We start from the raw sequence: 13,719 nt of genomic DNA, 5'->3' as shown, positions 1-13,719 counted from the left end.
CACACACACACACACACACACACACACACACACAAAAGGCATTCCATTTCATTCTATATGTTAAAGCTGTCACTACTTGGTGGAAATCTTCTCTGTGTGGTCCCTTTCTGCCCTTCAGGATCCGATCACATGATTCGGGTCTAAACGGCACCTTCATTTACTTTAACCGCGGGAAAGAGAACGGTGTGTGACCTTGGTCTGCCGGATACCTTGATGCTCTGATAGCTTTTGACAAACCGGCTTGGGACATCCATGTTAAATAGGCAGAATGTCACCGGGCAGATTATACACAAACAACTATCTCACCTGCATCTTCAGTCTCTCTTACCAATATTAACTGTAAAGCAAAAAATATGTACATGTTAGAGGCCTTTAATTTGACTGGATTAATTGTAAGGATCTGTGTAAGGATAACAAACATTTATATCCTCATGATTGTTTTATTTTCAAAGATGCAACATTGAAATAAGATGATTTAACCAGCTGACAGTGCTGTACAGTTCTTCTCTCTGCCATCAAACACGGGGAGACATTTCTTCTCTGGATGCATATGCTTTAGTCTATAATCATATCATTAAGGGTTTAGAGTCGGATTCATTTACACCATTTCATGTAAAAGGCGAAAGATCCCTTCTGTACAAACCATGAGTCAACAGTCCACAGCTGTAATTGGTTTGATCTACACTTTTACAGTATTACACTTATCTTTTAGAGTACTTTGATTTTTTCTCTTGTTGCTGATGCTTTATCTGATGCACAAAACAAATGATAAAAATGTAGAATTGTTGAGATATCTATCTGTTGTGAGGAAGGAGAGATTGAAATCTTGTAGGTAATGATGTAATAAAGGGTTGTGGCTGTCTTTACTCAGCAAGAATGAATCACTCTTGTACTTCTGCTATTTTTCTTTTGTCTTTGTGCTTCAAGGGTTGCTTTTATTGTGCTTTTCTGAGTGCAGAAAAATGTATGATTATTTGACAAAAAAAAACCCCAACACAGGATGGATGATAATCCCATTATTTTGTATCATTAGCTAAATGTTGATCACAATATGCAGTTTTTCTGATACAAGCACCTATTAAAAGAAGATGGTCTTAAATTACACAAACTGATTTATTCTAAAATTCCCTTTCACATTAATGCAGGGTGAGGCAGATTTAATAATTTGAGCAAATCAAAAGGCATCGTATGGAGCGTCCAGTTCTGTGGGACATTGCGACACAGTTCTGATGTTGCAAATGTAGGCAAAACCAGACGACCAAAGCAGTTTACAAGGAGCAGGAACCTGAAACAAGGATGAATCTGATGACTTGTCCGGTCAAAATATTTTAAGTTGAAAGATTTTGGCTCAGATCAAACAGATTGAGTGTGATGAGACTAAATTATTAGCTTTAAAAAAAAAGCTAGAGACAGAAAGCCAGTCTGTATTGATGGAGAGGAAATGGAGAATGTGAAGACCTACAGCTACCTGGGGGTGGATCTGGACCAGAGGTTGGAATGGTCAGCCAACATAGATGCAGCGTACAGGAAGGGACAGTCGCCTTTTCTTCCTCAGCCGGCTCAGGTCCTTTGATGTCTGCAATAACCTGCTGCAGATGTTCTATCACACTGCCATCGCAAGTGTGATGTTTTATGCTGGTGTCTGCTGGGGAAGCACCATTACAAACCCAATTAGACTGTTTAATATTAATAGTTAATTTAATCTATTTGTCTTTTTCTTTTTTTCTTTTTTTTTTTAAAGGAGCTTTTGGAACACCCTGAATTTCTCTCCTGGGGATGAATAAATTCGGTATCTATCTATCAAAACCATTTGAATTTCATGTTTAAGCCTTAGAATCAGTCGTAATGTCAAGCCTGATAACATTAGCGTGGAAAACTTGCTGTCATTTAGAAGGAAGAAAAAAAAAAATATGATGGCCTAGAGAGTATAAGCTAGCTGCGATGCCACTTTGTTCTTACTGTTTTTCATCCATTCACTTATGTTCTATAACCACCTAATCTAATTAAGGGGCCCCAGAGGGCTTGGGCATATCCCAGCTGCCATTAAGTGAGTGGCTGTGTACACCCTGGACCTTGGCAGCCCATCAATGGACCCCCTTTATTTTGTTTCGTCCTGTTGTATTGCTTTGCATCTGAGAAAATGAAGATTAAAATGTAACGTATATGATAAATTCCCAGCTATTCAAATAAGTCCACAATTCAAACAAAAACAAACATACTGAAATAAAACTGAGGAATTCTCACTCCTTTTGGTAATGGTCATCACAGTGGAAAATCGATCACAAATTCTAAGACATTTGGTTTGGTTTTTTTTTTGGCCATTGATGCAATTAACAGCAAATAGCAGAGCTCAATAAATCTCTACATGTTTTATTTCCTTTCTGAATCCTGAATTTCGGAAATGAAAACCCCCATGAACACATAAGTAATGGTGCAGCTTACTGTCACTCCTCATTGGCATGTATTGACAGTATTTTTCTATAAAACCAAAACACGATTTCCTCCAGTTTAAAACCAGTAGTAAATCTGTCACTTGTTTTCTTTAACAAGTGCTTGTACATCAAACTCATCTTTCCACTGCATGGACCTGGAAGATCAAAATCCAGTACTTTAAGCCTGTTTGATCATTATCCTGCCAATCAGAAAGGTCTCTACAGACTTTAAGGGGAAAAAAAAAACTTTGCAATTGCACCCTCTTCATCTCTTCTGGTCTGACATACTGAAAGCCTCCTGAGAGAGTTGCAGGCTTCAAATGCACAAACACCGCAGAGGGAGGAGTATGTAAAAAGCATGGGAGCTCCCATGGCTTGATCGCTAAACTATATCATCTGTTAGTTTTCTTTTAAGGCAACCATGCAATCTACTTGAAAGCTCATCTTGAGGCAGTGAGGGGAGGGACAGAATAAGGGAAAACCAAATGAGATGTCAGTCAGAGGAGGTTTTGGAGTTGAAGGATATTTGTTAATCTTGAGGACAATTTTAAGATTCTGACTGAATCTGTTAAAGAATATCCAGACTGAGTTCATTATCCTCATAACCAGAGCAGGAAATAGTTACCTGAAGTAGAGACATGCAGGGAAGCGTCAACAGTGTGGGAATCATGCTGTGTTGTGGCTCAGTAATCAGGACATGCCTTGACGCCATAAACGCTATGTGATGTGTTGAAGTGGATTTAATCTGGTCCTTAACACATCTCACCCCCACACTTATCCAGTCAGACAGACTTTTTAGATAATGTTTATTTATTTTTCCTAAATGTGATACCAGTTATAGTACAGAACATTATTAAATGAAATTTATGGGGCTTATTTAACATATTATTTATACATATGTGGAAAATAAGCATCCTGTTAAGATCCCGTTAGCATATAAATGGACCCGTTCCCACGCTCACATCATCCTCAGTCATGAGGTAGAGGAGGGGAACACAGTAATTAACCAGCCGATTATCTACCAGGGTGACGTCAGGGCTTGACCTACTTTCTCTAACCAGCAGGTTCTGACTGAGAGTGGCAGACTGCATCAAACATTATGCAGGTGTGTTTATACATCTTCTGTGGAATTAGACCAGTATGTTGACATGAGCACTGTCGACAAAGCGTGACAGCTAGACTTGACTCCCACTGTTATCTGCTGCTTCACTCTCCTCCATCTCTTCCTCTACTAATTTTTTTTCCACCCCTTTTCTCTCTTTTAATCGTCCATTTTCTTCATGACACACTTGCCAAAGAGCCTGTCATTTTATTTCCTTTTGCATAGCTTATTCAAAGGCGCTGCATCCATTTTGAAGTCTGTCTTCTGTCGCCCACTGCATATGTTTTCAGGTCACTGTCAGTTTTGTGCTTTCTCTCCATCCTCTCCTCCGTCTCTCTTTTAGCAGAGAGCACACCAGCTCGAGACATTGCGGTGTGCCTGTGCTGGCACGCACAAACCATGCTGGTTGCTGTCGGGAATAAGCTGCTGCTGCTGCAGCGTGCGTGTTTGGCAGGAGTCTCTTAAAGGACCCTCGCTGAAATCGAACAGCTATGCTCAACCTGCAGTGCTCATCATCTGCTAGCTTAGTCGTCTCTCCTCTCACTCGTTCCGTCTCTCTCCCTGCATCACCCTCTCGGTTTCTTACTTTCTACCACTTGCTCTCCATCAGTTGTCATCTCTCAGTCATAGTCATCCACTTAATCCATCTCGGTGTGTGTGTGTGTGTGTGTGTGTGTGTGTGTGTGTGTGTGTGTGTGGGGCAGCCGTTTGTGGCGTTTGAGTCATCAGTGCTGCTGTAGTCAGAAGCGGGGGGATTCTCCTCTCTCTCGCCTTCCCCTTCCTACCTCGCTCCTGGTGGACTTAGACGTGAAGAGGAAACATTAGCATGAGTCATGGCGTGTGTTGATCCGTGTTTATTGGATCTAACTGTACGGGCTTTCTCTCCTTGTGATAAATAATCCTAAAAAAATTTTTTTTTTTTTTTTTTTTTTTTGCACTGTGTGTGTGTGGACAGGCTGGTTCGGGGTCTCCCACCATGGCAGCTGCCATCCAGGACTTCCAGAGGTCAGAGTCAGAACGGCTAAGTGAAGTAAAAGGTCACTTGGAAATTGCCTTATTGGAGAAACATTTCCTACGTGAGTACAAGCACTCATCGAGAAAAGAGCATACACTTCTCTGGTCAGCATGCACAAATTGCACGCTTTAACCCTTTAAATCCGACTACGTCGCTTCTTCCTGTTCCTGTCATTTCCTTCCTTCTTTTCACAAGCAGTCCTGCAATATCCTGATTCTCTCACATTATCAATGAAAAGCTTTTCTTCTCTGTCAGATATGGCAGAAAGATGGTAGCACGAGTGGTTGAACAATTAGTGATTTGAAAAATGCATGTTACTGTCACCAGCAACATGGTTGAATCTCAAAGGGTTAAGCTCTACATATATAGTGTGACTAAAAATCCTATTTTTTGCTGGAAAAGCATTTAGTGTATAAACATTTTCTTTCTTCTGAACATTTTGTTGTGTTTCCACTGACGTTAAAGATGTAGATGTTAAACATGTGGCTGCCATAGAGAAGCTATAAACATGCCTCATTCAGCATGTTAAGACTGTAAATGAAAAGTCTCTGTCTCAGCAAGCAAACTCTCTTTGATGGAAAAAGTTGTGGCTTTGATAAAGCTTGGCTGTTTGGCAGTCAGCTTAGGTTTGTTCCGAGTCCAACAAAAAGGGTTTTCACTTTTTTTTAAAGGCTGATTTATTTTTTTTTTATTTCAGGCGTGCTTGCTTCTGCTGCCTGATTTAATGTGTGATATATACACTGCCAGTGTATTTCCCCATTTCATTCATTTCATCCTGACTTATGGAGGGGAAAATTGAGTAAAGGATGTTAAGTGAACGTGTTTAACTGTGTAATCTGACATCTGGAATTGGCTCTGACATCCTGTTTTGCTAACTGCGTATTAGCAGCCTTGAAATTACACTGGAAGCATCCTGGAAGCATGTAGCTGCTGAGCTGATGTTAATCAGTTTACCATGCTGCATCACAGAGGCAGAGTCATGAGATTATTAAGCAGCAGTGCGCCCCTCAACAACCCTGCAAAACGTTTCATGAAGCACTGTATTGCACCTGGTTCATCCCTGGAATATCATGTTCAAAAAGGAGTTTGATTATCCACACTAAGTTTTGGCTTGGCTACTTGAAGTGAACAGTTTTTCTCTTCAGAGGAGGCTTTGTAGAACATAATATCAGGCTCATTGTGTGTTTTGTTTAAAGCTCTCATTGGCATATATTGTTCCCTTTCACCTTACAAGATATGCTCAGTTGCCATGGAGTCGCTTCAGTTACCAGGTAACCTTATTTTAACCACTTACATATAAAAGAAATGGTTTTATCAGTCGTGTAACATTTCATTGTTGGTACAACCTTTGTAGGACTTGATCGACATTTGATGCATATTTTGACAATGAATACTTTACTCATTCCTGTTTTTTTTCTTTAAGTTACAAATGTAGGCAGATCAGTTCTTGCGTAATAAATGTGTTTCCCAGCGGCTAACAAGACCATGTGAAGTATCAGCTGATTCTGCTTCCAGAGTAAACATGGCTATTAAGCCCCATTTAAAAAAAAAAAAAAAAAAAAAAAAAAAAAAAAAAAAAATTCCTGGAGACATTTGTTCGTTTTTCTCACGTATATTACACAGACCAACACTTTTATTTGTGTCCTCTACCTCCAAGTTTGGTTTGAAATTCGTGAACACTAATTTAATTACAATGTGTAGCTCGTGAAATGTAGCCCGCAATGCCACAGTTCAGTTGTAGAAACAAGCTTATAATATGCTTTATAGAGATTTCGAAAGTTTTCTTTACACTTCCTGATGTGACGATTTGCAGCAGAAATGATCACATCAGAATATTTCTGCGGGCGATGAGATGGTAGGTAATGTTCTAAAACAGTGATAACAGTCAAGTCAACCCCCCCCCCCCCCCCCCCCCCCTTTAGCTTTTTATAACTGTAACTCCTTCAGCAGCCAGCCTATATTTAGTTTCAGTTCTTTACTGAGTACTACACATTAACATTCAGTAGGCCAGCTGACAAACCCAGCCCTCTGATGTCTGAGAACCAGTAGTGGTAGTAGAAGTCAGTGGAAAGTGAACCCTGGTTGGTAAAATATGTTAATGCTAATATGTTCTAATACTGGGATACATTAATAACTCATTAAATATTTTAGTTGTTAGAAAAATTTTTGTGTCCATCACACATTTTAAAATGTACTTCAGAATAATGGCAGTCTAGGTGCAGAAAGCGGCCATAATATAGAAACAGAGATGTGGAAATTGTGGTTTTGTCTCTGAAACATTTTGAGAGTATCACATGAGGCTTCTTGTTGTTTTTAAGTGAATGCTATGCAGATCTGTAAGTATGCATAATATCATCGGTTCACTGTTCGCTACATTAACTCCATTGTCAGAAAATAAATACCTCAACATCATAACTTGGCAAAACTGACGCACAGCTGCAGCACAGAGGAACAATTTATAATTTAATCTGAGTCTTTGCACCAACCAGTAAAAACTTTCCTGTAAAGCCTCATCGACCCCCCCACCCCACCCACTACAACTGGCTAGCTACCATTTTTAATTTCAATAGCTGATGACATCTGGAGCTTGTCCATTGGTACTGAAGGCCAGATAAGTCTTGATCCAACTCTTTCCACTGTTGGCATCACCTCTTCTGCTGAGCTTAAACACATATGGAAAAGGCAGAACAGACGTCACGTTTCGCCATTAGTTGCAGTATCCACACATTTTTATTACTACCACTATCTAAGATTATAAAAACATAGACATCCCAAACATGTCACAGGTACAAATCTGTCACAAAAGTTATATTAGGCGAGGGGTTTATTTAGATAGTATGTGATCTTTACATTTAACTTTTTTTTTTTCCCCAAGTTTCTCTCTTTAAACTGAACTTATATTAAAAGACGTCAGATGGAAAACATTTAGCAGAGCTGTTTCCACATGTTGAAGCAGTATTCACTCTGAATTTAAGGTGACATTTGTAGGGAGGCTTAGTTAAATGTTGACTTCGGCTTCAGAGTCAGATGAAAAGTCTCAAGCAGTTGTTACAGACAAAAAGTATATTACCGTACCAGTGATGACAGAGAAACATGGAGGTTTCTGTACAGACTCTGGGAAGCTGGGCTTGGGGAAATATTATGGTGAATTATGAGACTGAGAGCTGGATGATATTTTTTTTCTGTGATCACTCTGAGCCCACACTTTTCCAGCTTTATTCAGCTTAGTGTCCAGTCAGAGATACTGGTTGTCCTGTACTGTGATGCGTAATGGACTGTGAATTGCCCCCTCACACGCAACGCACATGCACACACGCATATCCAATCGGTCCGTGTATATCTATTAGAGGGAAAGTGAGATATACAGGGTGAGGCTGCGTGAAAGGGAATACCTCGGGCCATGTCCTCCCTCACAAAGCCTCTGACTGAGCTAAAAGGGTTGCTTCATTGTCACCCTGTCAGGATTCAAACTAGATGAGGGCTCCTTTTCATGAACTTCTTTCCCTTCCTTTTTGCTCTTTGCTTTTCCGCATCATCCCTCCACCCTTCCTCCCATTAAAAACCAGCAACTCATGGAGGTCCCTATGCCTTTTTACCCCTCCATCAAGCTGAGCTGTTCTTTCACTTTCTTTTCACTCTCTGCTTTCTCTTTCCTGAACAAGACTCAGCTCTTTTAGATTTCACTTTTCCTTTCCTCCTTTCCATCCCTGGTTGCTTTCTTTCTGTTTTTTTTATGGTTTTAGACACGACTGTGTGATCGGTAGGGATGTGGAATTAACTAAGGATGGTTGAAGTAGTTTGTTTTCCTTTCTACCCCACTGCTTTCAGGCCTTTCACTCTCTCTCCTCGTCTCTGGCTGATGTAATTATACTTCAGGGAACACTGAAGTTTGACAATAATTTGGCACCTAATGGAGTCCTGCACTTTCAGCCCTGCCGTCTTTTTATGATTAAGTTCCTTTTGCACTCTTGTTTGCTTTCCTTCTACGTTTGAATCTGGGCTTTCTTATACTTCATCACACAATAAACAATGGTCTACTTAGTGTATGTGTTTGCACACACAGTTTACATAGGTTACAGGGCATTCTTTCAGTTATGTGTTGAAGACAAATAAATGTAGACTTGTTTGCTGATATGCTGTCCGTCTTTAGTTTAAGCTAATGAGATTAGCAAGGGGAAACAAAATGGTCCTTGTATGTAAACACTGGGTAATGTGTTGTGTAATGGCTTTTCTAGAATGCAGGTTATATAGAAAAATCCGATGTTACACTGAACGGTGGCTGTAGTTATACTACAGACAGTTACGATTCATGAGAATTGATCTGATGATTTAGTAGCACTGACGCGTTCACTGCAAAATGCAGTTTAACTCTACAGGGCAACGATTTATGTTCATCCTTCATTTTACTTGTAAAGAAATTCTAAAATGATTTGACTTGGAAATAAGGTTGAACATTTTTTATGATCTAGGTGACAAAGTGGCTGCTTGATTTTACAATTCAAGAGGAAAATGTTCAGTTTTTGCAGACTGGTGACCAGTGTAGTGGATATCAGCATGATTAATTAGACATGTACACAAATTAAATCTTCATCAGTTGCCAGTTATTTAATTGCACACATGTATAGGAAAAACGGTGTTTTCAGGAAAGTTTTTTGGGAGCATCTGATTGTCTGGTTTCTCCGTTTCAGCTATACAGTTGTTCCTGTTGCTTTCTGTCTGGTGTATTTTTGTCTCCCTAGACAGGGAGAGTTAAAAAAAAAAAAAAAAAAAAAATGTCTGGACAGGGTCTTGTAATCACTCAGACTCACATTGTTGAGAAAAGCTTGTTTTCCCCTTATGTTTCAGAGATATTACATTTCCCATTTTATTCTTAATCATTAACATGTCAGTAATTGATTTGAAAGCATCATCACCATTAGTGTAATAATTGGGCACAGGACCTCCTGTAGTTTTCCCTTTTTTTTTTCTCCCATAATAATGGGATAATGGGTTATCATGAGGTTAAGTGAAGATGGGCCTGAAGAAAATTCAGTACACCGCAGTATGAAAGCACTTACCAAGTCATCAAATTTTCAACAAAAATAATTTCTAATAATGTTTATATCTGAGGACTACATTTTATAGATCATGTTAGTATAAAACAATAAGTTGAAAAAATTTCAAAAAGTTAGGAAATATCTCACCTTTTAGTGCATTTATGTATTCACAGAAATCTGCATTAATATTTAATATAAAAATTATGAAAAGAAGTGATGTGTATGGAGTTGTGAATCGAAATGTCTTTTTTCCTTTCATGTTGGTCCAACTCTACCGTGAAAACTTAAAAAAAAAAAAAAAAAAAAAATTGATTTTAGCGCCCATCATGATCATAGCTTGCAAGGCCGTATCAAAAGTGCACAGGCTCCTGGGCCAAGAGTGTTCCAGGGGCCCCTTAACCACAACATTGTGAAAATTGTGAATGATACACAATGAAATAACATTTCTAACATCTCTCAGCCAGTGGTACCAGTAGCAATAACTAGACACTGTGGTGTAACTGTCTGGCTTTTATGTACATTTTCATGTCCAAAGCGCTGGTATTTGCCCTACGTGGGCTCCACATCGGCCCGCACCCATAATACCCATTGGATAATCCGCCCTTGATCGCTTGTGGTTCTCTTCCACAGTACCTTATCATAATGGCTTGGCACACTTTTCTGGTCCATTTTTGTCTTAAATCAATATCATTCTCATTTCTTTTGTCCTGCACTCAGCTGTGGTTGCAATCGAGCCAAGTTGATATCAAACAGTAATGCTGAATGTTGCAGAGCACTGATTGGTCAGAGAGTCATCACCTTTGTGTAAACAACTCTGCAAAACTGCAAGCACACGCTGACACCCTTCCAATCTGTATGCAAGTGTGGTGGAAAATGTACCGTATTTTCCGGGCTATTAGCCGCTTCCCTATAAAAGCCGCACCTGCTCTATTTTTAAAAAAACGATAATAAAAAAATACATAGGCCGCACCTTAGTACAGGCCGCAGAATTCATAACAGTGCCTTCTAACACGGCAGCAACTTTGCTGGTTAAAACGGAACAGAACCAATAGAACATAATCAGTATTTACTTAACTTAATTTCTCCTGCGTCACTTTAATCATCTTCGCTGAAACCCATAAAGTCGTCTTCTTCAGTGTCGGAGTTGAACAATCTCATCAGCGCTTCGTCACATCTGTCCCCGTCTGCCTCGCTCTCAGTGTCACTATCTTCCTCCGGTGAAGTTCGCTCTGAAGGTGCAACGCTCTCACGTAGCAGTCCTGCCTTTCTGAACCTGTTGGTGATGGTGGATTCTTTCACAGCACTCCACACTGTTAGGATCCACTGACAGACATCCGAAAAGGACGCTTTTCGCATGCGGCCGGTTTTTGTGAATGACTTATCCCCGCTCGTCATCCAAGTCTCCCACTCGACTCGGAGTGCTGCTTTAAATGCCCGATTCACACTGAGGTCAAGTGACTGCAAATACTTTGTTGTACCTCCAGGAATCACAGTTGGAATTGAGTTTGTTTTCTTGATTGCCTCTTTTACAGAATCTGTGACGTGGGCTCTCATGCTGTCCAAAGCAAGCAGTGCTTTTTTCTGGTGAAAAAAATCCTCCGAGGCGCTTGCTGTAGCACTCTTAACCGTTCCTTCATTATTCCTTCCATCATCCACCCTTTGGCATTAACTTTGACCACTACGCCTCTCGGTAGTTGTTCTTTAGGCATAGTTAGGCGCTTAAAAATCACCATAGGTGGAAGTTTTTGTCCGGATGCCGTGCATGCCAGCACGCAGGTGAAGTGCGTCCTCTCGTGACCTGTTGTTTTCAACAACACGGAGGATGCACCAGCCTTGTTAACCGTCCTGGTCAGAGGCAGATCAAATGTCAGAGGTACTTCATCCATGTTTATTATCTCGTCTGGTCCAATGGAGTGCTCTTGTATCTTACTTTCAACGAATGTGCAGAAGTTTTTAATCTTTTCCTGATAGTCAGGGGGGAGTTGCTGGCAGAGAGTGGTCCGTGCCCTGATGGACAGGTTTTTACGTCTCATGAATCTGAAACACCATGACGGCCCCGCTTTGAAATCTTCAATATTCATTTCGCGCGCTATTGTTTTAGCTTTAAGTCGGATCTGAACTGTAGATACACCTCTGCCACCGGCTCTCTGTATGTTCACCCAGTCCTCCAGGACATTTTCAAGTTCAGGCCACCTGCTTTTTTGTCCTCTGAAAGATTTCCTTGACTTTTTGCATTTCATGAGCTCTTCCCTCTGTCTCCTCCAGCGTCTCACCATACATTCATTGATGCCAAGCTTGCGTGCAGCCGCGCAGTTTCTTTCCTCGATAGCAATATCAATGGCCTTCAACTTAAAACTTGCATCATACGAACTTCTTCGTGTGGGTTCCATAATGAAGGGGCAAGAATTCGAAAATAATTAATAGTTGGTAATTCTTCGTCCGTGTTCTATCTACTAGCTAAAGAAAAAAGTAACGTATGCTTCTTTGCTTTATTTTTCTTTAGTTTTGATTCTAATTCCGGTTAGCGCGCCCCTAGCGGTGGAAGAAAAAACACAGAATAGCCGCGCCTTTTCATAAGCCGCATGGTTCAAAACATATGAAAAAAGTAGCGGCTAATAGCCCGGAAAATACGGTAATCATAAATAAGGAATATCTGAGTCCATGCCTTGCAGATTGTAAGCAGGAAGAATGAAAACATGAGCATATTTATTTACTGTGAGTTTGCATTTCCCAATCTTTTGTTTGTTTGTTTTTTTTGTGATGGAGCTGAGCTCTGCTACGTGGTTGTTACAATCACTTTCAACACATTCAGTTCAGAAACCAATCTGTACTTCTAACTATAAGTCACTTTCAATAAAAGCATTTGCTGATTCAGTGATGCAGAGAGAGTGTGTGTGTCTCATATGTGTATCCACAGCTTCATGCTTTGCTGATAAACAGCTGATCCCTGCCAACAGTGAGACGTTATGGTCTGTAGAGGAAAATAAAGCAGAGTGGTACCGTGCAGTGCAGCACAGTGTAATGGAAAAACACCATTATATGAGACCTGGTCTTGTCAATCAGGTGATAACATTCAATGAAAAGAGTCCTTTATATATTTTCTCACTTTTTCATTAGTTTCAAGACATTGTAAAGAGAAACTAAGACAGGAAGAACAATTAACAGTTTACTGCAGTCCCATATTTCTGGATAGTTTATCTCCTGAAAGGTTTCTGTTAACAGTCAGGATGTTGATTAAAACCTTAAAGTGTTCATTTATGCTCATTTTTCATGTAACCCAAGAAATGAGTTATTCATTTTTTACCACAAGAATGAACTCAGTGTAGGCGTGTTTTCTTTCGCTGTATCTCATGGACATGCCTCTCACAGTTACCTAAAATAAAGCTGGGGCCCACGCTGCAACAAACACAAGTGGATGTGTTTTGTCTCCTGCCTTCACAGGAGGCGTGAGTCTGCATCCCAGATGGTGTGGGTGTGGATACAGTGACTCGTGCCTCTTTTCACTTGAAAGTTTATGTGATTGAGCCTTACTATTCTGAGGACACTAAATGAGTTAATTTCTAACTGTGTTTCCAGCCGTGAGGTCACATAAAAGAAAGCTTAACACGTTCATGCACACGTGCAGCAAGGTCCTGACAGTTTTCTGATGGGTTGCAGTCTTTTCCTTTTATTTCTTATTTATTCATTTTGTATATTTTTATGTTTTTTTGTCATTGAGTTTATGCAAATTCAAGACAAGAATTTTTTCATGTTTTATAGTGTCACAACAGATTTATTATCAACAATGAAGCTGGTTTATGATGTGCAATAATGAACAATTTGTTCCTGTCTGGTTTGTTGTCATGTTGCTAATTTATTTTGATGTCATTGCTTTGAAGCGTGTTTTTTTTACAAGCTGTAATATATTCTGACATTGCTGGGCTCTTGCATTTGTTTTTGTTTAGTTGTACTTTAAATAATTCCTGGAATATCATGATAATTTGTGCACTTTTGTTGTTTTTTGGGCTATTGTGGTGAAAAAATTTATTTCCATTGCGCCCAGGGAAGTGAAATCAAATGCAACAACCTGTCTCAGTAAAAAAAGAAAAAGCAGTAAATCTCATCCTCACTGTGTTGGACTATTGTAGTTATGTA

The 13,719-nt window shown here is 39.8% G+C and overlaps 1 protein-coding gene across 1 annotated transcript in view; it reads left to right on the top strand.

Annotated features, from left to right (window-relative positions):
- The window catches only part of gramd4a (GRAM domain containing 4a), a 45,721-nt gene that overhangs the window by 8,612 nt on the left and 23,390 nt on the right, over window positions 1-13,719 (top strand). Inside the window, exon 3 of the mRNA XM_079263254.1 lies at window positions 4,490-4,610. Within this exon, the coding sequence (XP_079119380.1) occupies window positions 4,490-4,610 (121 nt within the window). The remainder of the gene's footprint in view (window positions 1-4,489; window positions 4,611-13,719) is intronic.

This window comes from Telmatherina bonti, assembly GCF_933228915.1.
Source record: "Telmatherina bonti genome assembly, chromosome: 23".
NCBI lineage: Eukaryota > Metazoa > Chordata > Actinopteri > Atheriniformes > Telmatherinidae > Telmatherina > Telmatherina bonti.
Note: the sequence above shows the minus strand (reverse complement) of the source record. Positions and strands in the feature narration are given on the sequence as shown.